The sequence below is a fragment of the Leptodactylus fuscus genome, chromosome 3 (genome assembly GCF_031893055.1).
Source record: "Leptodactylus fuscus isolate aLepFus1 chromosome 3, aLepFus1.hap2, whole genome shotgun sequence".
Classification (NCBI taxonomy): domain Eukaryota; kingdom Metazoa; phylum Chordata; class Amphibia; order Anura; family Leptodactylidae; genus Leptodactylus; species Leptodactylus fuscus.
The window spans coordinates 12,658,791-12,684,125 of NC_134267.1; the positions used below are offsets into that span (position 1 = coordinate 12,658,791).

At 45.0% G+C, this 25,335-nt stretch overlaps 1 protein-coding gene across 6 annotated transcripts in view; it reads right to left on the minus strand.

The window, feature by feature from the left end:
- The window catches only part of EML4 (EMAP like 4), a 115,302-nt gene that overhangs the window by 25,198 nt on the left and 64,769 nt on the right, over positions 1-25,335 (minus strand). For 3 of the 6 annotated variants that reach the window (XM_075267058.1, XM_075267061.1, XM_075267060.1), the window contains exons 2-7: positions 21,664-21,846; positions 15,216-15,339; positions 12,842-13,000; positions 8,805-8,933; positions 6,551-6,576; positions 6,214-6,246 (exon numbers count right to left, since the gene is read on the minus strand). In XM_075267058.1, coding sequence (XP_075123159.1) covers positions 6,214-6,246; positions 6,551-6,576; positions 8,805-8,933; positions 12,842-13,000; positions 15,216-15,339; positions 21,664-21,846 — 654 coding nt within the window. The remainder of the gene's footprint in view (positions 1-6,213; positions 6,247-6,550; positions 6,577-8,804; positions 8,934-12,841; positions 13,001-15,215; positions 15,340-21,663; positions 21,847-25,335) is intronic. The other 3 variants (XM_075267062.1, XM_075267059.1, XM_075267063.1) reach the window with 3 other exon arrangements.

Sequence of the window (25,335 nt, forward strand, 5' to 3'; positions counted from 1 at the left end):
CAGCTCCGGAGTCTAATGGCAGCCAAAATAAACCGCAGCTCGCCAGCGCAGTGTGTTATCTACTCACAATTCCTTTCTCTTCTGTTAAGGAGTCAAAACCATCCAATAGAGAATCAATAAGACTCACCCGCAAAAAGTGACCCCACAAAATATCTATCCTTCAGCCCTCCTTGCACACGACCATATGACGGGTCAATGTGATAGAGAAATACGTAAAAATGAGGGCAGGCAATACCCAAGGACTATTAAACCCCCCACCCACCACCCAAAGACCTTTAAGCCACCCCATTACCCGTCTACCCTACGCCCACCCATACCCACACGTCCCAAACAAGAACGATGAGACCCCAAGGACACATGAACCCCCAACCCATACACCCCTTACCCACCCCAACCATTCTTTGCTTTGGCAACACCAAATGTTTTTCTTCGGTCATGCTAAAGTCTCGTTCACACGGGCACAGAGGGGGCAGATCATAGCGCTGAATCCATGTCAGGATCCGCCCCCTCACAATGGCGGTCTATGGAGACCGCTAGCGGAAAAAAAGAAGCGACATGACCTTTCTTGAGGCGGATTCCGCCTCAGGAAGGCAATAGAAGTGAATGGGAGGCAGAAACCGCGTCACGTTTTTTTTTTTTTTGATGCGTTTTTTTGGCAAACGTGTTTTTTTAAGGTTCATTCACTTTCAGGGGAGGGGAAAACCGCCTGGCGTTTTCTGAAGCGGTTTTAACAAAAAACGCTCCAAAAAAACGTCTCAAGGTCCAAAAACCGCTTCCTAATTAGGAAGAGTTTTTTTTTTCCGGACCAAATTACTCCACACGTAATTCACGTGTGAACGTAGATTAATAAAGCACATTTGTATTTGTACACCCTCTTCTCCTGGAAGTCCCATGTAATCTTCAGGACAGGCGCCGATGGGTCGTACGGTTTCATAGTGACCGCATAGTGGACTTGTCCCGGACAAATACCTGACCGCGCACTGGTAACACGAGGACAGGATGAGTCCGCCAAAATGCCCGCCACCTTATGATGCCGATGCCTTTAAGATTTATTAGAATAACAAAAATTATTTGAAAATTTTTTCAGCCAAATGGAAGTTAAATACGACTTTCTGGAACGAATAGAAAAAAAACAAGCGTCGGATTCTATTACTGGTCGGCGCTGGCACGCTCGGCCGTCTGTTTAACTAATCACGGGGTAAAAAACATTATCGAATATAAGAAATAATAAAACGCTCGAGAGAACATTCCTATTAATGTCTCCCTCTATGAGGTAAGAGATTATAAATATGGTTTATGGCTTATAAATTTGGGTAAAGTACTCGGTGCCTTGAGATGTGATCAGATGGTTGGGAATAGTTCTGGTATTAAAGTCATAGGATCTATCAGAGGACGCGAGGTGTGTAATATATTAGAACGCCGCCTGCTATTTCGGTTGCGGCTCGTGAAAATCTGCAATATATGGCACTGGAAAATACTAATAAGCCCTTCATAGTGGCCATATTAGTCGGGCAATGCCAGATCATCCAGTAAAGCCTAGTTTGCACTGTTTTTGGCTTACATTACCGTATTTTGCGGACTATAAGGCGCACCGGACTATAAGGCGCATTGCCCATGAGCGCCTTATAGTCCTGCCTAGGTCCATATATAAGGCGCACCGGACTATAAGGCGCATTGCCCATGAGCGCCTTATAGTCCTGCCTAGGTCCATATATAAGGCGCACCGGACTATAAGGCGCAGCGCTGTCCGGTGTGCCTTATATGTGATGGAAAGCGGTGGCACGCCGATTTTGCCGGCGGCCGCTTAACCCCCCCGCTTCTATTCATTTCAATGGCACGCTTCCATTGAAATGAATGGAAGCGCTCGGCACGCGAGGAGTTAAAGGGATTCTACCATTAAAAAGTTCTGTCCTCTTGACCACGTCGGAATAGCCTTAAAGGCTATTCGGCTCCTACCTTTAGCCAGCGCCGCCTTCTTCCTGAGCTGCGTCCGCCCCTTCTGTGTTGTCTTCTTTGGGCCTCATGGATGACACATGCGCAGTCGGCTCTAACAGGCTCTCGCAGCCAGAGCCAACTGCGCATGCGTCATCCATGAGGCCCATAGAAGACAACACAGAAGGGGAGGACGCAGCTTGGGAAGAAGGCGGCGGCTGGCTATGGTAACAGGTAGGAGACGAATAGCCTTTAAGGCTATTCCGACGTGGTCTGAGGAAAGAACTTATTTTAATGACGGGATCGTTTGAAGCGGCAGGCAGACTTTGCCGGCGGCTGTCGCTTACATACATTGCAATGGGAGCGCGCTATTCAAATAGTATTCGCGCATCTCTAACTTCAATTGTAAGAAGTTACAATTGAAATTAGAGATGAACGAATACTATTTGAATAGCACGCTCCCATTGCAATGTATGGAAGCGGCACGCAGACTTTGCCGGCGGCCGCCGCTTAACTCCTCGTGTGCCGCCGCTTCCATATATAAGGCACACCGGACTATAAGGCGCACTTACGATTTCTGAGGAAATCGTAGGATTTTATGTGCGCCTTATAGTCCGCAAAATACGGTACTTTTCCGTGCCACAGATTTAGCCTAAAATTGAGGACAACAGACTCCATTATAATAGGGTTCATAAGGATTCAGTTGCTTCCATTAGATCCGTTTCGGGATTTCCGTTTTTCTGATCGGTGTCCCTGCAGTTCTTGGCACCCGGCAGTCATGTGACCACAGGGCCGAAAGTAGACGTCTCCCATACCTATAAGCGATGTACACAGTCCCTGCCTTCCTTATAGTAATAGCCACCCTCCATACTTCAAGGACGTATACAGTCAACTGGAATTTCGGAAGTATCATAGGTCTTATTTATCAAATCGGTCATTGTAAGGGCCTGTGCACACGATGTAACGCGGCATTGATTCTGACACGGAAACTCGTGTCCGAATCAGCGCATCAAAACAGAATCCCATTGACTTCAATGGGTTCCGTTTAATGCGCGTAACACATTGAAATCAATGGGTTAAAAAGCCTTCCATTGATTTCAATGTGTAGCGTGCGTAAGACAGAACCTGATTCGGACATGAGCTTACGTGTCAGAATCAACGCCGCGTTACATCGTGTGCGCAGGCCCTTAATACATACCTTCTTGCCCCTTACAAACTTCTCTAGAAAAACGAAAGCTGCGCTGTGATTGGTTGGTATAGGCTATGAGGCTGGATCTAGGGGTTCTGGGCTGGTTCTGACCATGGGTCATATGATCAGAACCAGTGCCTGACCCCCGGGGTCGCTCCCCCTCCTCTCCGGGTACCTGTTCTATGGGGGCTGAGACTATAGTAGGCCCAATCACCCCCAGGTCCAGCAACAAAGAAAAATCCCAGAGAAAGTAAAATTAGATTCCCTGGACAACCCCTTTAATTACGGTATATGACGCCATATTGGTCATGGCTTAGTTGCATCAACCGTACTAAAAAACGTAAACAAAGGCCGCCATTATAGTTGTTGCATGCGGCGCCGTGCTGTGATTTTCTATAGAGGATATTTCTATAAATGGGAACTCCAGCAAATTTAAAATTTATTGTAATTTTTGCAAAATTTTATTTATTCTGCGCAAAATCCAAAAAATAAAAAAAATCCAGATTGTGCCAATGAACCCTGCTCTGGGTCATGTGATTGTGAGCGCCATTATAAGGGAGCTGCGGAGAAGCGTCATATAGGACGACAACACTACTGAGGCCAGAAATCGCTGCTCCGCCATTATACTTACCGCCTACGTGACCCAGGACGTCCTCTGACAAAAATCTATAAAATTTTATGAATATTTTTTATTCCAGCTGTTGTGCTACTTTTAGGTTATTCTATATTGGCTGGAAAATAAGCGATCCCAGGTGTGTTTATGGCGTAAAACGGACATTGTCTGGGGCGACCGCGTTAACTAGATTTTATAGAGGGGTCTTAGAGGAGAAACGGGAAATTGTATTTCTACCAGGGAACACGAACGAGAGGTTTGTGGCGATATAAAAGCAGTAAATCTCATCCAGCTATGGAGGATGGCGTGCTCAGTATTAGCTCCATAAGGGTAAAGTTTAATGCAGATTTTTGCCTCCCAACTCCCCCATTCTCTTCATTGGGGGTCAGGAGCAGATTTTTTTTTCCTCCAGCTGATTTTTTTTTTCTGCCTCCCATTCGTTTGCAACGTAGAATGTATTTATAGACAGGTCACAACGCTTCCGAAAAAATCTGCTCCCGATTCCCAGTGAAATGAATGGGAGAGTCCTGCAAAAATGTCTGCCGTGCACCCCAGTGTCCATGCAAGGGTAAGTTCATACAAGTGTACTCAACGCTACAATGACTCTGGATACAAAGAGTGTGCACCCACATCAGGATACAGAATATATTTCTATAGGGGTTGGAGTGCAGGTTTTTCTGGCCTGGTTGTGACTTCCAGGTCTGGGTGTTGCAATACTTTGACAAACCTTCTCCTCCCCCAGATCTCACACTTATCTTTAAGATCATGGAAGGTGGGAGGGGGCCGAGCGCTAATTCCGATCACCTGACCTAAGGTGACAGCACCCCCAGAATCATCACTTAACTCCCCGATAACCATTTTAAGCTTGTTAGGGAACCTTACACTTTGTACATGCAGCATGCTATAGGCGGGAGGAACTGAGCAGGTTGATACATAGAATTTTATTCATGTAGAAGACTGTTCATTCTACCTTGGGAGTCCAGTGGGTGGTCCTGTTAAGTGAACAACAGTTATCTCTGTAGGCCAATCACTAAGGACCGCCCCCTGGACTCCTAAGCCAGACTGAGCAAATGAACAAACTATATCTTAATCTGCTCTATAACGTGCTGCCCGCAGATCGGACACCACGATAGCTTTGCTTTTAACCCTATAGTAGCTTCTTATAAATGCTTTCAGACACCCCAAGTAATAAGTGATTGCAATGGCTCCCCCCCCCCCCAAAAAAAAAACAAAAAAAAAAAAACACAAAACCCCCTATGAAATAAAATAGGAGCCATCAGCCACCCTATGGGATCTATAGGACGAACGGACATTCATAGTAATATATTAGGAGACTGATCGCTGCTAATTCTATTACTACAGTCTAATACACCGCTAAGACTGTCCATGTAGCTTAGGCCTTATACAAAAATAAAAAAAGGCAGAAAATTAAAATTAAAAAAAAATTCTATGGTCACCACTAGGCAGAGTAGTGGACAGTTTCCGTGTCGATCCGTGCCGGCTCTTTCACCTGTATGAATTTCCACAATGGATACCATTGAACATGCATACAGAGGGCATGCACAGATCAGAGATTTCATGCTAAAGCAGAGTTTGCAGGAGTAAGAAAGAGAAGGTTTTACGTCAATTTGAGAAGCAAATCAGGGCAAAAATGTGAGAATTGTTTATTTTCTGTCAGTGAAGCCAGCACAAAGCCAAAGCAACCGCAGCCCATGGGGAGACAATGTCCGACATCTATAGATCTGACTTATTACAGGAGATTACTCCAAACACATGCACAATTATCTGGTTAGTTTGGTTATAGAATGTGGCCCTTATACCCACGGGGACCATTACGAAGATACTAAAGGGGAACTCTGCTGATATTATCTGTAGCTACACAGAAGGGGGCGAGAATAACAGGACACAACGGGCACTCATCAATGTGAGAAAACCTAAGACTACTTATTGGTTGAGACAACATCTCTCAGTTCAGCTTCTCTCCTCTATCCTATAACCCTATATATCACAGAGCTCAGCTTCTCTCCTCTATCCTATAACCCTATATATCACAGAGCTCAGCTTCTCTCCTCTATCATATAACCCTATATATCACACAGCTCAGCTTCTCTCCTCTATCCTATAACCCTATATATCACACAGCTCAGCTTCTCTCCTCTATCATATAACCCTATATATCACACAGCTCAGCTTCTCTCCTCTATCATATAACCCTATATATCACAGAGCTCAGCTTCTCTCCTCTATCATATAACCCTATATATCACACAGCTCAGCTTCTCTCCTCTATCCTATAACCCTATATATCACACAGCTCAGCTTCTCTCTCTAGAGGATGGAGGGGATCTCCCATGTCACAGATAGCACTAGGTAAAGTCTCCATGCCAAAGGCTTCTGATTTAGATGCAGATAAACGCAAGACTGCAGAGGTTATAAAAGTGGAAAGGGCCAAGCCGCAGAGTCCCGAGCGGAGTCTTACCTTGGCTGTTTTTTTCTCTGGTCGACATTTTGGCTGGTTTTGAGACAGAAGTAAAACAACTTAACCTGGAGTCAAGGCTTCAGTCTGCTTAGCATGTAATCACGCGGCTACTTTTTATATCATATAGAAATGGACAATTAAACACATCATGAGTTACCGATCTGTGTATTACAACGTGTCTTATGGCAGAAAAGAAAACGCAAAGAAATGTGAAAAAACAAAACAAAAAAAAACAAAAAAAAAAACTGCTGGTTAAGTTACATGAACAGAATCTCAAGAAAAGAAGTAACCACAATGGTGTAAAAAAAGAACTGCACAGTCTGAGTTCGGTTTTTACCTGGGCTGATGACAATATCTTTATGCCTGAAAACAAAAATAATCGGGCGTTACTTTAAGGTTACAGATGGAAAAAGCCGCTGGGGGCCTGAAGAACTGAGCGAGCTGATCGTGGCGACTACCGCCAGTCCGTCAGTGCAGGAAGAGAAGGAAGAATTGTGATATCCGCACAGATACATCTCATACACACACACACACAAGGCCAGAAAACCGGAACGGAGGAGGTCGGAGTTATAAAGAAGCTGTGAACCAAGTCTATCCCAATGGTGGAGACACCGGAAGTAGATAGGAAAGCCTGGATAGTCACCATTGTGCTTGTCTGGCTCCCGTTTTAGAACGTAGAAAGGGGGTTTACTACTAACAGAACCAGATTTATGTTTTTGGAAAAAAAATTTTTGTAGAGGTTTAAAGGCATTCTAACATTAAAATCATTTTTTTTTTCTCGTTGACACATAGGAATAGCCTTAAGAAAGGCTACCTTTAGATGTCTTCTCCGCGCCGCTGTTCGGTAGAAATCCTGTTTTGTTTTTTTTTTGTCAGTATGCAAATGAGTTCTCTCGCTGCACTGGGGGCGGTCCTCAGTGCTCAAACAGCAATGGGTGCTTCCCCAATGCTGCGAGAGAACTCTCCAGCGCCGCCTCCATCTTCTTCTGGAACGGCGTCTTCTTCCAGCGCAGGTGGTCAAACTTTTAGGCCTTGGGTAGAGCCGACTGCACATGCCCACAGGCCACAAGAAAATGGCTGCTTACTTACTGTGTTAGCGGCCATTTTTCTTGTGGCCGTGGGCATGCGCAGTCGGTTCTGCCCAAGGCCTAAAAATTTTACCGCCAGAAGACGTGTGAAGAGGACATTCCTGAAGAAGATGGAGGAGTCACTGGAGAGTTCTCGAGCAACATTGGAGACGACCGCAGTGCTGTTAGAGCGCTGGGGACCGCCCCCAGTGCTGCGAGAGAACTCACTTACATTCCGCCGAAAACCGGGATTTCAACCGAACGTCGGTGCGGAGAAGACATCTAAAGGTAGGAGAAGAATGGCCTTTCTTAAGGCTATTCCTACGTGTCAACAAGAAAAAAAAATTGATTTTAAATGGTAGAATCCCTTTAAATCTTTCCTCTAACCATCTTAGTGGTGAAAGCTGTTACTTTAGTCAGTTGCCAATGGATAGGACCATGAATGCCGGAACTTTCTATGGTCACAAACCCAGCAATGATGTCCTGATGGTGGACAGGTTATGAAGAAGGGACACTACACCTATGAGAAGACAAGATCTGCAGGGAGTTTGTATGTTCTCCCCATGTTTGGTGGGTTTCCTTCGAGTAATCTCATTTCCTCCACATGCCAAAAATATACTGATCAGTAAATTGACTTCCGGTAAAAAGACGAACCCTTGTGGTGCTGGGGATGTTCACTGATACACCGCTGGTTCGAGTCCCTGACGTGAGAAAAGTCCATTACAAACGTGTTACTTGTCAATGTCACGGCTGGGTTGCTGACAATAGAAAGTTCCCGCATTCAGGTCGTATCCATTGGCCATCAATCAAGGCAAAAAATAAAATAAAATTAACCACTAAGATGGTTAGAGAAAATTTTCAAAACTTTGCAAATTTTTTAAATGATTTATTCTTCCAAAAATTTTTAACTTCTACAAATTTAAACCGGTTAAAAACGTGGGGAAAAAAACCCTTTAAAAACAGCCAAACCCATTAGATCTGATGTGTATGGGTGTCTACTGAACAATTGGGCAGATGGATTTCAACATGTCCAATCCTTTTGTTCTTAGGGAAGTCTGGCGGCATCTTGCTTCCTTTCGCCAAGGAACCTGTATACTCAGGTTAGCCAAGCATGCATGTGTATGGGAGAAGGTCTCTAGTATTGCAGATTATAGTCCATCCAATGAGGATAAGATGCAATGCCAGACAAGCCAACAGACTAAGGAACTTGGCCGAATTGCAGATTTTTCAAGAATCCATCGACATTACGCTAGGAATGCAAGTGAAATGGGTATTTCTTATGTTATGCACATGCTCCGGACAAAAAAAATAAATAAATAAAAATCTATTACATAGCACATACAGATACACACCACTAGAGGCACACTTTAAAGAAATGTACAAAAGTCTGAATGATGGACCGAATAAAAATTTGCAAGCAAATTGACTTCCCCTTCTACAAGATGGCCACCAGCCCGAAGCAACGATCCTTGATTTATTCATCGTCAGCCATAAACCTGGCCATCCCCATCGAGTGATACTTACTTCTCGGAAGCTTTGCTACCCTTTGAGGCTAGCTTGGACGTGGAGGCCGCCCTCATGAGTTTGTTCCGACTGTCATCAGAATTGTCCCATGTGCTGTGCGACTTGTCCACGGTGGAGCTTCGTTTCACACTGGAAAAAAAAAGCAGGAAGAGCAAAAAAAATGATGGAAAATATTAGTCGGAACTGAACTCGGAAGGTAAAGCACCACATAAGGGGTTAATAAAGACCATGCTGGAATAAGGAAAGAGCTGGTTAGAACATGTCCATGCAGAGCAAAGCACAGAAATAGGCAAATGAGGAAGCCGCGAAACCCAGCAAAGCCCCCAGGCAAGGACTCTAGGTCTGTCCAGTCACCTGTGGAGATTTCAAGGAAAACGGAGAATATTGAAGTGGGAAGGAAGATGTAAGAATAACATCCATATTCTAGGTTATTGGTGGACCGTGCAGGTTTGGATGAAAAGAATGGCACAATCTGCGGCCCTGTACAGGCCATAAGCAAATGGTGGAAACCAGAAGACCAGACGGAACCCTGAAAATCCATCAGGACTCGCACCCTGCCAGATTTCTGCTGTTGGTATTAGTCCTGGTGAGTCTTATGGATCAGTAGGGTTTGAGATCGTAACGTAACCTGATCCAAACCATTGACCTATAATTGTTATAATAATTGTTGTTTGGACAGACTAGCAAAAATGGAAGCAAAGGACCTGTCCACCAGTGTAACTGTAACCCCATATGGGGACAGCGCGGATTCCACTACTCTACATCATGTGACAACTCGGAGGATCCAATAGAGCACTACTTTTCTCGGCAAGAACCTAAGAGATCATGGGGACTATCGGTTGAGGTTCAGTCATGTGACGGATCCAAAATTGTGTCTCTGTTTATGGTTCCAATCTTAAGGAAGCCTAATGTTGGTCGGGCCAACCAATTCCAATGGGATTGGCCAACCCTCCGATGCGTATGGTGGTCTCCAAACGGCGGAGAGAAGGGTTGGACCTTATTGATTTCAACATCCGTTATCCTTTTGTTGTCAAGGGAAATACATTAACATCCCCTCTTCATATTGTATAAAAAAGTAAGCAGACAGCTATCAAAGATGAGTGCCGCCTTGTCTAGAATTTGGAGCAAACTCACAGGCAGCTGAGGAGTCGACATACTCGCTTATCCCACGTGATGCTCCTTTCTCCAGCCCTAGCCCTCTTTCCCCTGACTTGACTGCAGACACCAAATCAGTGGTCTCAATGGACCTTGTAAGGAAGCTGTGAATTGTATGAGCGACATCATTCCTTTCCAGTGACCACTGAGGCCACAGATTCTCAGCGTCCATTGCGGCAAGTCCAGGACTGGACAAAGGAGCATCCATCCCGGCTGCCCCCGAACAACCCCTTTAACAACGAAGGGTCATTATTATAAGTTTAGGGGATGATGGGACTACGTCAGCGGCGCTGACCTACCTGTGCACTCATAAAAAAGAAGGAAAACCAGTCGCTAATAATGACAAAAATCACCAGCAAGCAGCACAAACCCCGACGAACAGACAGAATCAGCGCCCAACACAAGAACATGCGGCTCCCAGATTGTTGGTTTTCCCCTGTAACGTGTTAGACGTTTAAAGCCAAAGACCTAAAGCCGTGTCAAGCTGTTGTTTGGTGCCTACTTAGTAGTGGATTAGTCTGACAGATGTGTGAAATGACACAAGCAGCGTAAGCGCCGACAACCAGGCAAGCTTTATAAGGGTCAATTTCCAAAATGTCAGGGCGCAAAATTTTTTTGGAAAGCATCGGCAAGAGTTGTAATGATAGGAAAAGAAATCAAAGAAAAGAAAAAAATCACAAAATAAAAGAATTATTGAGAATAGTAACAACATAAGAAACCCCCAGTCTACTGCAGAGTATCGCGCCTTTAATGAATTGTTCTCTCTGTCAGTACTTAAAGGGCAGTGCATGTATTATAGGGATGGACCACTTATTTCAATAAGCATCATGCAATGCTTCATTTATCCAGTGGGGGCACTGCAGCAAAACTCAACACTTGCTGATGTTCTCCCATAGATTACGGCTTATTGCTAGAGGGCCTTTCACCATCACCACCACCAATTCAAGCTCTTATCGTCTATTAATAATCGCCGCTCCACTGATTCCTGCACTGCTGGAATTTTTTCTCTAGCCCCCACCATTCCTGAGCAACAAGCGCAGTTAGTTGTGATGCCTGATGTGCTCTGTAATCTCAGGTGGGCGGTGTCAGACAAGGGGGCGTGACTCAGAGCTCCAATCAGAAGCAGCCAGTGTCAGAGCTCAGACTCACACCCCTTGTCTGCTCCTGCCTGTACAATATATCAGGCACCAAAACTAACTGCAATGATTGCTCAGGAATGGTGGGAGATAAAGAAAAAATTCCAATTGTGCCAAAATCAGTGGAGGAGGGGGTGGCTATTAAGCGATGTAAAGAGCTGGACTTTTCGGAGGAGGTTTGACACTATTCTTTACTATTGGGTTAATTGTTCCCTCTTCCTTTTGAACAAGTTTGCCAAAACTTTGTAGATTTTGGGTGATTCATGACCGTGCAGGCGTTTTACTATTCCCTTTGTGTGTTACAGAGTCAGGACAGTCTCTGGTTTCGGACGATCATTCCTGACAAGCTCCAACATAACATTCTCACTTAAGACGCGGGGTTGTAAGTGCTCTTGAAAGTTATTAGAAGTATTTAGAGTACACCATCGGGGCCGCCGCCAACACCGCTAAGGGTCTGCTAAGGGACCTGATTATTAAACACAGAGCAAAGCTAATTGGGTAATCGTCAGAAATACATCGACCGCGAAGGGAAACCGAGCGCAGGTGTGAACCTGGCAGACGAAACGAAACGTGGCAGACAAAAAGCAAGGTCACCACATTCCGAGACCGCTCAGGAGAATGGAGGGGTTTTATATCCTTGTTGTGAAGGGAGCAGTGGCTGGAACGGCGCACGCACCGCTCCATTTATTTAAATGGGAGGGCCAAAAACAGCTCCGGTGACCCTCATTGAAATAAACAGAGCGATGCTCACACCGTCCCGACCATTGCTCTTTTTAGAATTTAGGACAAAACACCCCCATTCTCCTGATAGGAGGGGATACAAGGGGTCGGACCATCTCCGATCTGAAAGTTATCCCCTATATGGAAAAACTAAAAGGGATCATTAAAATCTAATTTTTTCTCACTAACACGTAGGAATAGCCTTAAGAAAGTCTATTCTTCTCCTACCTTTAGATGTCTTCTCTGCGCCACCGTTCGGTAGAAATCCCAGTTTTTGTCGGTATGCAAATGAGTTCTCTCGCAGCACTGGGGGTGGTCCTCAACACTGAAACAGCAAAGGGGGTGTCCCCAATGCTGAGAGAGATCTCTCCAGCAACGCCTCCATCTTCTTCAGAAATGGGCTTTTCACGTGTCTTCTTCCGGCACTGGTGGTCAAACTTCTAGGCCTCGGGCAGCTGACTGCGCATGCACAAAGGCCACAAGAAAATGGCTGCTTACTTACTGTGTAAGCGGACATTTTTCTTGTGGCCGTGGGCATGTGCAGCTGGCTCTGCCCAAGGCCTAGAAGATTGACCGCCAGCGCCAGAAGAAGACGCATGAAGAAGCCATTCATGAAGAAGATGGAGGCAGCGCTAGAGAGTTCTCTTGCAGCATTAGGGACACCCCAAGTGCTGTTTGAGCGCTGGGGCCAGCCCCCAGTGCTGCGAGAGAACTCATTTGTATACCGAAGAAAACCCAAATTTCTACCGAACGGCGGCGTGGAGAAGACATCTAAAGGTAGGAGAAGAATGGCCTTTCTTAAAGCTATTCCTACGTGTTAGTGAAGAAAACAAATTTATTTTAATGGTAGAATCCCTTTAAGATGGGAATGCTGGTGAAAAAAGAAACACTTATGATTGCTAATACTGGTAAAAACCCAAATGGATAGAAAAACCAAATAAAAGGAAAAAAAAAAAAAAAGGAGCATACAAAAATATCATTACAACCCCTGCCGAGTGCGCTGGTAGCAAACAGAAGAGGAGGAACCTTTTGGCGGATGTGGGGGTTCGGCTGTCCTGGTTTTGCCTGTGTGTTTGAGTAGGTTGTGGGGAAGGTTGGGGAGATGGAGATGCTTGGTGTAATGGGTTTGGATCATTAGATTCCTCTTTGATGCCTTGAGGTTTCTCTTTCTTTTTCTCTGTACTACTGCAAAAATAAATGTAAAAAACGTAAAGAAAAAAGTGAAATGACAAAAGTAAAAGGAGGCGTCTAAATACAGGCAGAGAACAATGGAAATGGATTGTAAATGCAATAAACTGTATCCACACACCGGACCGATGATAGAATATTACCACGTCTACAGAACTACATATAGGTTGCAAAAAAATCACTGCCATTGACATGATAAATATGTGACCTTCCGCTAAACCATTCAGCACTGTGTAAATGAGCTCTAAAAAGATGAAAAATTCACTGACAATAGACTAGAGCTCCGGTTTGTGAGTCCTAAGTAGGTGATATACAGAGAATGGAGCAGGAAGCAGACGGCGCTGTTCTCGGTGTAGTGGCTGAACTGAGTCACTGCAGCTTAGTGATCATTCAAGTGAATGGGAACTGATCTGCAGTACCTGGACTGGCCACTACACAAAGAACGGCACAATCCGCTTCCTGTTTCAGTCTCTGTATATCAGTTACTGAGTACAGCTGATCAATGTCACGTGTTGGACCCCTCACTGATCCTAATCTTAGGAGAGATCATCAAATTTTAGCCAGGGAAACCCCTTTAAAGCTCGATGCACACAAGGGAACCCAGGTTGGTAAAACCAGGTTGTACATCCAGTCTGAATATGGGACTCTGGCATCACTGTGATCTCTGACGCTAGGGATCCCTGCCCCGTATAATACATCGTATAGGACAGCAGAGGCAGGGTTACCCCGATTCATAGATTACTATCGTGCCTGTGTTCAGACAAAAAAAAAAAATCAGACTGATGTATGGACCGGATTCTCTGGCCCCGACTTCCCGTGTGCATGAGGCCTAAAACTGGATTTTCTCAAGATTTAACCTGATCACTTATCAGCATAATGTCTATCCCGTGGACAGGGGATTCCATTAACTCCTTTAAGACGGCCATACATGAGAGATGTATCTGAGGATCCTTGGCAGATTCGGCTTATTTTAGTAGCATCTGCTGTTAATCTTGTGTGTGTGAACGCCGCAAACATCAGATTCTTGGCACCTTTCCGAAAATTGAGCCGGATCTGCCAAAGCTCTGCAGATACAGGACAGAACGTCGCACCTAGTTAGGCAAAAAAAAAAAAAATACAAATAAAAATAGAAATACAAGATTATAAAGGATCCAGGTTTATGTCACTAAACACTTACTCAGATGGTCGTGTTGCGAGCCAATGACGCCTCTAAGTGCAGGCCTGACCATGGATCTAACGGCCTGGTTTGGGTCATTAGGACAGGATGTGATGGCTGTAATATGGCTGTGTGAATAAGCCGTAAAGGGATTATACCACTAAAATCGAATTTTTTCTCATTGACACGTAGGAATAGCCTTAAGAAAGGTTATTTTTCTCCTACCTTAAGATGTCTTCTCCGCGCCGCCGTTCCGTAGAAATCTCGGTTTTCGTTGGTATGCAAATGAGTTCTCTCGCAGCACTGGGGGCGGTCTCTAGCACTCAAACAGCACTGGGGGCGTCCCCATTGCTGCCAGAGAACTCTCCAGCACCGCTTCTATCTTCTTCAGGAACGGCCTCGTCACGCGTCTTCTTCCAGCGCTGAGGGTCAAACTTCTAGGCCTCGGGCAGAGCCACAGGCCACAAGAAAATGGCCGCCTATTTACTGTGTAAGCAGCCATTTTTCTTGTGGCCTGTGGGCATGCGCAGTTGGCTCTGCCCGAGGCCCAGAAGTTTAAACCCAGCTCCTGAAGAAGATGCGCAGAGAGGGTGTTCCTGAAGAAGATGGAGGCAACACTGGTGCGTTCTCTCGCAGCACTGGGGACCGCCCCCAGTGCTGCGAGAGAACTCATTTGCATACCGACAAAAACCGTGATTTCTACCGAACGGTTGTGCGGAGAAGACATCTAAAAGGTAGGAGAAGAATAGTCTTTCTTAAGGCTATTCCTACGTGTGATTGACAAAAAATGTGATTTTAATGATAGAATCCCTTTAATAGAAATTGTCAAATCTTAATGACCTAAAATCATGAGTAGAGTTAACCAGTAAACATCCGAAATCGACCCAACCAGATCTTCATTTTTACCTCTGCAACCATTAATGAAAGGCAAACACACAATCACAATGGAGGTCAATGGCAAAGGGGAAGGGGCGGGAGGTACATAGGAAAATCGATACCTGCAAACAATGGAGAAGATTACAAGAACAATATGGAGGGCCTATAGCACAGATTTACCTTTTGGCTGCGGACGCCAGGGTATCTTTTCTAGCAACCGAGGCAGTGTGGCTTGTTTTTCTGGTTCCAGCGCCTCCATTGGTTATACAAGGTATAGAATGGGCCTCACGAAGCGTGGGTGGACCTAGGGAGGGAAAAGAAAATAGTCAAATGCCAACTAGTATCATGGGTGGTCGGCTGCGGAGTCGGTAGGCCAAACCACCAATGACGACTCCATTTTCCCACAGCCCGACTCTGGTTTCCTGTAGATGAAATCTGTAGAAATCTCATCTTCCATATCGACCTTGTATAACGCAACTGGTCGTATATTGGCCTAAGGGGGCATTTTACCTAGTTGGAGGAGGCTGAGGGATATAGATGTAGGTCCGACCTCTGGGGCCTGCCAACCCTATGGCTAAGGCGGAAGAACTCTTTAAAAGGGGTATCACAAAAATTAGCCATGGTTAAGGGGATATTGTCACTCCTTGGGGAGAGACCACCATATAGGTGTGTGGAGACTTATTAAGCCTTTAGCACTCCACTTCGCAAAGGACCATGGGAAGAATATGCAAATCTGTCTTCCATGATGTAATTAGGAAGTCAGCTGCTGCCTCAGTATTGCAAACCAATAGAGGGCGCTCACTGGAATGTGCAAGCCTGTCTTCCCTGATGTATTTAGGGAAGTTAGGGAAGACAGGCTTGCACATTCCAGTGAGCGCCCTCTATTGGTTTGCAATACTGAGGCAGCAGCTGACTTCCTAATTACATCATGGAAGACAGATTTGCATATTCTTCCCATGGTCAAAAATTAGCCATAGAATAGAGGATAGATTGCCAGCTACGTTCCAGAGAACGAAGGGGTGTTTTACTCCCATTGAGAATGGAGTGCGCACCCGCCCCAATTCGGTGAGAGTGGTGGGGATAGCCAAGGGCTTCACTTTCAACAAACTGTGTTGACCCACAAAAATTAATGGTTTGGGGAACGTTATATTCTCAACGGAAGTAAAATATCCTTGTGTTCAGGGTCTGACCCCCCACTGATTTGGAAATTTCACCATCCTATGGATTAAAAGTAGTCATGGCATAACCACTTTAATTAAGGTTACATGCCCATGACCAAGTGTGTCGTCCGAGTGGGGCCACGATCCGATAATTATAGAGCAAATCCTATCCAAAAATGGACGGAATCCCCGATAGGAATGGATGAAGCAGGAAGGTCACTTAAGTCATCTTAGTATAACTGGAAATGCCCCCCCTGAACACTTGGCCGTGTGCTTGAGGCCTTAGAGAATATTAGGAAGCACTAGCCCTACACGAGCCCCACCCCAATGGCTCTACCCAGCCGACAGACGATTAATCATTACACGTCTTCTTATTTGCCTCCATAATCTGCCATGACACCTTCTTTACAAAGAGACCTTTGTTCAGCCCAGACAAAAATCAATGAGGCTTCCAAACCAAACATCAACGGGCCAAACACGAGCTAAATCACCTGAAATGGCGGGCTTCTGCCGCTGTCACATCATGTGTCAATTATCAGAGTAAACAGTCTGAAAAATGGCTGCTTTATCTTTTTGGACGGGGGCTCGACAACCAGATGTGAAATGAATGTAAAATGAGATCCAGTGTTTGGCGAGCGGGGCGGGAGCCAAATTTGTGGGAGATCAAAGAGAAGAACACACATATATTAAAGGGAAGGGATCCTGCTACTATCTGACAGAGGTAAAAACTTTGTGAAAAACACAATTTCATGATCTGTGTGCGTGTGGGGGGGGGCAGGAGCATTTAGGAGACAATGTGCAGCTAGTAAAGAGAACTCTCCAGCGCCGTCTCCATCTTCTTCTGGAACGGCCTCTCCCAGTGTCTTCTTCTGTCTTGGGTTTCAATCTTCTAGGCCTCGGGAAGAGCCGACTGCGCATGCCAGGCCACAAGAAAATGGCCGCTTACACAGTAAGCTGGTGTAAGCGGCCATTTTCTTTTGGCCTGGGCATGCGCAATCGGCTCTGCCCAAGGCCTAGAAGACTGAAACCCAAGACGGAAGAAGACACAGGGAGAGGCCGTTCCAGAAGAGGAGGGAGAGTTCTCTCGCAGAATTGGAGATGCCCCTAGTGCTGCTGGAGTGCTGGGGCCCGCCCACAGTGCTGCGAGCAGACACATTTGCATACCGAAGAAAACCCAGATTTCTACTGAATGGCGGTGCGGAGAAGACATCTAAAAGGGAGGAGAAGAATAGTCTTTCTTAAGGCTATTCCTACGTGTTAGTCAGGAAAAAAAATGGTATCCAATGATAGGATCCCTTTAAGGACCTGCAAACTGCTATTGACAAATACAGGTCCTAAATAGCTTGATTGCTATGGAAACCTGTAGTAAAGCTGTGTGCATGTAGAGATTAAGCGCCTGCGAGTTTCTATTGGCTGATAAGGGACATGTGACTGTGTGTATAGTAGTTGGAATCGAGTGAAAGACTTGCAGGCTTGTATTGGCCAATGCAGGTCATTTTTTGGGAATACTGTATCTCAGGAACTGTACATGCTAGAAAGCCAAGACCAGGTCTAAAACCTTCCTGGACACCTGATGTACCTGTGTGCCAAATTTGGTTAAGATCGGTCCAGTCGTTTGGTCACACATGAAGAACAAACAGAAACTCATACATATGATAAGAGATATAGACTATGTACTATACATTTTATTAATATGAAAGATTATCTAAAACAGAATTCTTAAAAAGTAGTCTACCACCACCAAAATGTCTTCTAAACCACATATATGGTAGAAAGAGGTCCTCCGGCAGACACGGCCACCCTGCGGCTGCAACACAGTTCATTGGAACTGCATATGGACTAAATGTTCTTCTTAAAGGGGTTGTCTCCAGAGAGATTAATATAATTTACTTCCTCCAGGGATGATTTTGGACTGGACCTGGGGGTCCTGGGCTGGTTTTTGACCATGTGTCACGATAGTGGTACAAGCAACCAGCCACTGGGTCGCTGCTCCTCCTCCCGTTTTCACAGGTAATTACTATATATACACTATTGCCAGCTCCTATAGCACAGGAGGAAATGGGAACGGAGGGAGGACCCGTAGTCACCTGGGAGCCGGTTCCGATGACGTGACGGGTCAGGACAAGTCGGATTGAACCCAAATTTTATTTTTTTTTTAAAAAGAGTGAACTTAGTTGGAGATTGAATTGAGACAGAATTTTGCCACGTGGATGACGGATTCTTTTTTGAAAAATTTGCCAGAATTTTGGCGCGTCGGGAAAAGAAACAAGTTTATAAATACAAAACAGGATTTGTAGTTTTAGCGCAGAGTGTTGATAAATATGCCCCAGTTACTGCCGCCCCGCAATGATATAAATGAGAACACATTTGTCTTCCCGGTATCGTCTCACGACTGTATATTATTAGGCGCAGGATGTCTGATATTTGTTTAAACTGAAAAGACCCGGAAAAAAAAAAAGTTTCCGCCATGAAACTTCCCGAAAATTGAGTAGATGTCTGTGGAGCTTGCTGGCAGGCTGTAGCTATAATCCGGTCAGCTTGGCAAAGCCAGGACATAGTTGTAAGTTATCAGTGTTATTTATTAGAGAGATTGGGCGCCATTACTACAGAGGATCCAACACGGTTTGCTCAAGAAAAGGTCACATTTTCCTTTCCATGAGAAATCCAATTATTGTCTACAGCAGCGTGAGACACGATGGTCGAAGACAAAGCTAAAGTGCACCGAAAGGTCCAACCAGGTTATGATTTTTCAGTAGTATTTATGACATTGAGGAATACTGTAATATACTTTGACGGGTATTGGCTCCTTTCTGTGAAATTCTGTGGCAAGCCCTTGTATAGTGAAAGGAAAATTGGGGGGGGGGGACGACCTGCGAACAGTTACATCTTGGCCAATATAAATCATAGAACGGCGATTCTGGTGTCATATGGAAAAGGCGATTCTCAGCATTGATACGGCACTAAGATCACAGTTGGGAATCGGGATATTTACATGGAGTTGCGGCTGCTTTCCATTCCTGACTGTTCTCAACTGGGCCAAGATCTCTGAAAATAAAGCTAGAACTGTTGCAGTCACATTAAAGTTGAGCATTTTGTCTTCCATATGACACCCGAACCACAGTTCTAAGTTTTATAAAGCCTGAGGAAAGGTGACGTATGTGAATGATGTCCCAAGTCCTTTCAAATGACTGCAGAGGCCATCGATACGGATGGCAGATTCACATCCATACAGCAGCACCTATACAGACATGTATTCACATCCATACAGCAGCACCTATACAGACATGTATTCACATCCATACAGCAGCACCTATACAGACATGTATTCACATCCATACAGCAGCACCTATACAGACATGTATTCACATACATACAGCAGCACCTACACAGACATGTATTCACATCCACACAGCAGCACCTATACAGACATATAGTCACATCCCCCAGGCACCACTGTACCGGACAGCGATGGAGAACACCGGAGCGCCGGGGACAGGAAAGTATAGTGGGGTGTTTTTTTTTTATGTTTCACCTCTCCCAGGCTCCTGCCCGTTTTACATTTCCTGGACAACCCCTTTAAGATCCTGTATAGGAAGAGTATGCAACGGACACAAATGCCCTGTGAATGTGCCCGATTCTTTCATCTTGCTCAAGATAAGCCTGTGCCAGAGTGCCGCTTATCCTTATTCAGACCACATACGCACTTGGCCTCTCAAACGTAAGAGGTGTAAACGAAGGAGTGAGGGGACATTAAACTAGAGTAAGGTTTATTTCAGTGACCAAGTCACAGGTCTCTCACTGGGGCCCTAACAGACAGCACTCGCCTCTCACACTGGTCCCTCTTGATCTCCTCCACTTCCTGATGTGTCCCCGAAACACCAAAAACCGCCTGAACCCGTCCAATACGCCAATCATTGAGAAAGGGTGGAGACCCGCCTCCAACAGAAAATCAGAAGTCTCAGCATATTATTTGGCTTGGTGGTCAGAATCAAAACTGCACTATTAGGATTTTTTTAATTAAAATTTTTTAAAACCACTATTTAAAAAAAAATTCTTTAACAACTGTTTGAAACATAAAACTTGATTTCAAATAGAAAAAAAAAGGGTCATCTTTCTGGCAAAGTATTCCCTGTATTCTGGTGGACTTGGGCTGCCCCTTAATGGCCGCCATGTAAGACCTTTCCCCCGCAGCGATATTCGTGTACGGCCATAGCTTCCCTGGGGTGCTGTTCTTCTGCCGTCCTCGCCGCCTCTTCCTGACACAAAGTGACTTCTCTACATGAATCATTTCTGCAAAGTCTATGATTTTATGGCTCCTATTTCCCATCCAGACATTAGATCCCTGAGGAAATGAAGCCGGAGAGGAAGAGGAAACTTGGACGGTATAAAAATAGGCCCATACAGGAAGCAAATATTACAGATCCCCCTGGATCGCCCGCCTGATATCGGCCACAACTCTCCAAACGCCGGCATACCTACCCGTGATCACAAGGAGCAGAAAAGGCGGCAATAATTTATTAACCCCTTAGATAACTAGAATAAACAATAAACAGAGGGGTAGAATGCACCGTTATGGACACCTATGGCCTTATCCACAGGTTGGACCCTTAGCAATCAGGAAGATGGGGGGGGGGGGGGGGGGGGGAGATGCCTTAAAGCCTCCTTGTGAATGGAGTGCAGATCACTTGCATGACCGGCGATCCATTAATTGCTATGAAGCTGATGGGAATGTCTCCAGCAGCGTCTACGGTCCTATAGCGGCGAATAGAGCGCACGTGCACTGGTGCTCCATTCACAAGAAGTCCCCTGTTCTCCTGATCGCTAGGGGCCCCCAGCGATCGGATACTCATCCCCTATACTATGAAAAGTGTAAGAGGGTTTCCATTACTAGGAATTCCGCCACCTATTGTCTGATCCAACCAATTACATGGACCAGGGATGCAGAGGTGCCCCATAAGAATAGAGCCGTGGTGCACAGGTGTGATCACTGCTCCATTCATATCTATGGGACTTACACAATGGTAATATCCATCCTAAAGAAGTCAATGGAGTGGTGGTCATGCATGTGCGCTACCATTTGACCAGTGACCCCTGTTCTCATGATCCCCAGAAAGTTGGATCCCATTAATCAGACACTTCTCCTCCATTCCTAGGGTAAGGGATTACTGACAGCACTTTAAGGATGAGGCCCCACATTTCAGAAACGCCTCAAAAAAAGCTGCGTTTCTGCAACGTGGGGCCTAAAAGAGATCCGAGAATAGTGGTCAAGCACCCCCCCCCCCCCCAACACACACACATACTTGTACATGGGTTGTTAACTCTGCATCATTCCCAAAAATAAGGCTCAGCTGCAATACCACATGCAGCCCATGGACAAGGGTGGCGCCATTTCTAATTCTATCCTCCTACAAGCCATCATGACCTGGACACATACTGATTTCCAAGCTTTCCATAGTATCAGTTGTTACCTTTACTCGGAGGTGCCTTCCGGACAGTCGCCACTTGATCCTCGGAAATTGCCAGACGTCGGAGGACATCGGCCAAGGCGGCCTTAAGCACAGTGATTTCATCTTCCTGCTGCTGCACCCTCAGCTCCAGGGCAGAGAGGCGATCCTGCACGTCCGAGGTACTCGCCGCAGAGATGCTGTCATCTGTACAACAAAGAAGAAGAGGATTTTAAGTTTCAAAGAACATCTGAAATCACTAAAGGGGTATTCCGAGGTTATAAAGTGGGGAGAGGCGAGATCAGGTGACCACTTATGATGGGTCGCTTCGCTCTCCACTGACTCGAAGAATGAAGGAGCCACAGAGATGGTTGGTCACGGCCACCTGCAGCGCAGAGGACCTGCAGCAAAGCTGTCCCTAGTGTGCAGGGAACACCAGTGAAGGGATCGCCTTGGGAGCCTCAAGTAAGAATCCACACAGATCATAAAGGGACGGGATCTTATCAATGTGGAAAACCCCTTTAACCATCAGTAGGCTGAAGACACTGCAAAGCTGCATCTGTACTGCATGAGACCTGTACATATATATTCACATGAATATACAGGCACGTACATTCATATGCATACAGCAGCACCTATACAGACATGTATTCACATCCATACAGCAGCACCTATACAGACATGTATTCACATCCATACAGCAGCACCTATACAGACATATAGTCACATCCATACAGCAGCACCTATACAGACATATAGTCACATCTATACAGCAGCACCTATACAGACATATAGTCACATCTATACAGCAGCACCTATACAAACATGTATTCACATCCACACAGCAGCACCTATACAGACATATAGTCACATCCATACAGCAGCACCTATACAGACATATAGTCACATCCATACAGCAGCACCTATACAGACATATAGTCACATCCATACAGCAGCACCTATACAGACATGTATTCACATCCATACAGCAGCACCTATACAGACATGTATTCACATCCACACAGCAGCACCTATACAGACATATAGTCACATCTATACAGCAGCACCTATACAGACATATAGTCACATCCACACAGCAGCACCTATACAAACATGTATTCACATCCACACAGCAGCACCTATACAGACATGTATTCACATCCATACAGCAGCACCTATACAGACATATAGTCACATCCATACAGCAGCACCTATACAGACATATAGTCACATCCATACAGCAGCACCTATACAGACATGTATTCACATCCACACAGCAGCACCTATACAGACATGTATTCACATCCACACAGCAGCACCTATACAGACATGTATTCACATCCATACAGCAGCACCTATACAGACATATAGTCACATCCATACAGCAGCACCTATACAGACATATAGTCACATCCATACAGCAGCACCTATACAGACATGTATTCACATCCATACAGCAGCACCTATACAGACATATAGTCACATCCATACAGCAGCACCTATACAAACATGTATTCACATCCACACAGCAGCACCTATACAGACATATAGTCACATCCATACAGCAGCACCTATACAGACATATAGTCACATCCATACAGCAGCACCTATACAGACATATAGTCACATCTATACAGCAGCACCTATACAGACATGTATTCACATCCATACAGCAGCACCTATACAAACATGTATTCACATCCATACAGCAGCACCTATACAGACATGTATTCACATCCATACAGCAGCACCTATACAGACATATAGTCACATCCATACAGCAGCACCTATACAGACATGTATTCACATCCATACAGCAGCACCTATACAGACATGTATTCACATCCACACAGCAGCACCTATACAGACATATAGTCACATCTATACAGCAGCACCTATACAGACATATAGTCACATCTATACAGCAGCACCTATACAGACATGTATTCACATCCATACAGCAGCACCTATACAGACATATAGTCACATCCATACAGCAGCACCTATACAGACATATAGTCACATCCATACAGCAGCACCTATACAGACATGTATTCACATCCATACAGCAGCACCTATACAGACATGATATTCCCTCATATACTGTATATGCCTATGGATACTGCGGCCATATCATTCATATATGTACACACACTTACTTATATCATCTTAGGAGAATCTACTGACAGAATCTGAACCTGAACTACATAAATATTAGCGATTACTCATTTAGTACATCACAATATCTGCCGGCAAGACACATGGCCTCAATCTAGGAGACGACTGAAGGATTTTGCAGGGAATCCAAGAATCTGCTTGGCCACTTAAGACCTAGATTAGCAGACGAGACTTGGCGTAGCCAGAACTATTCTTCAGAGGTAAAGAGGAATTAAAGCTTCTGCCTTCAGACTCCTCCGACTCCACTGCTGCGAGTCTTATTAATACAGAGGTCGTTATATTCTACAATACGGAAATCATGGAAAACCAGAGAAGATTGGCGCATGAGCAGAGCGTCCCCATTACTTATAGGAGCGGTGTATGACCATTGCAACTGAGACTAGCATTAAAGGTTCATAAATCATTAAAGGGGATGTGCCACAAGATGATTCAGTCTTCTCTTCCATTTATATTTAATCATTAAAACTCGATCACTTTCTCCTAATTTGTTTATTGTCAGATTATAGATTTTGCTTGAGTTTCTCCACAGCAGTTTGTGATGCGCGTTACAGAGCGCTCACATGTTGTACGTGATGTAAGCAAAGAAAACCCCTATGGAATTGGTAAGTGTCAGTCTATTAGGCTTAGTGGCCAGAGTGAAAATTGCAGGATCGAGTATTTTGCCCCTAGAAGATCATCTAGCTAGGCATCATTACATGGCAATCCTTCGGTAATACGTGGACAGCTCAAGACGTGTATAACCAGTAGTAAAAACGTCTTATAAAGGTTTATATAAGAAACGTAATACATCTTACTAAAGAATAAGGATTTGTACCGAATATCTTAGACTGTTTTTCTATTAAGTGACTATCACTGTACAATATGATGGAATAAACCTATTTTGGGCATTTTATGCGAATACGTCTCTGGAGGACCCCCCGTGTGTAATGCTCCATTTCACCTGTGGGGGTGCTGCAGGAGAAATGAACACCTGCTGTTGGCCTTTCCCACAACTGATCGTGGCAAATCGAGCAGGATATTGTCTGTCTATATAATTTTATAATAAAATGGATCTCCAAAAGCGGAAAATCCCTTTAAGAGAGGAAAGCAAAGAGCACAATAGTTCAACTGTATCATTTTAATGGAAGCCTGGGCCTGTACAGCGAGCGCCGACGCACCACCCAGCGAAAAAACACATACGATCCCCTCGAGGTCCGGGCCTGGGTCACCGGAGCTGGAAAAAGCGCAGTGAAGGTATGAGGGCCGGCTAATTGGTGGAAAATCTCTTGTTTGCAGTCGCGGCAGTTACAGAAAGCCATTCATATCGCCGGCGCTGCAGCTGCACCAACGCGCCATGTGACTTACGTCTTCCTCGCTGGAGATTTAGCCAAGCTGCCAAAGTAAAGAGAACCTTTACGGGTGAAGACAAAGTATATGGAGGAATTATCTTCACACAGCCCCAATTAGGGGAGCGCAGCTGCGGATTTTCAGCCTAGGTATGTTAATAATATAATGGATGTGTATTTAACACCAAATTAA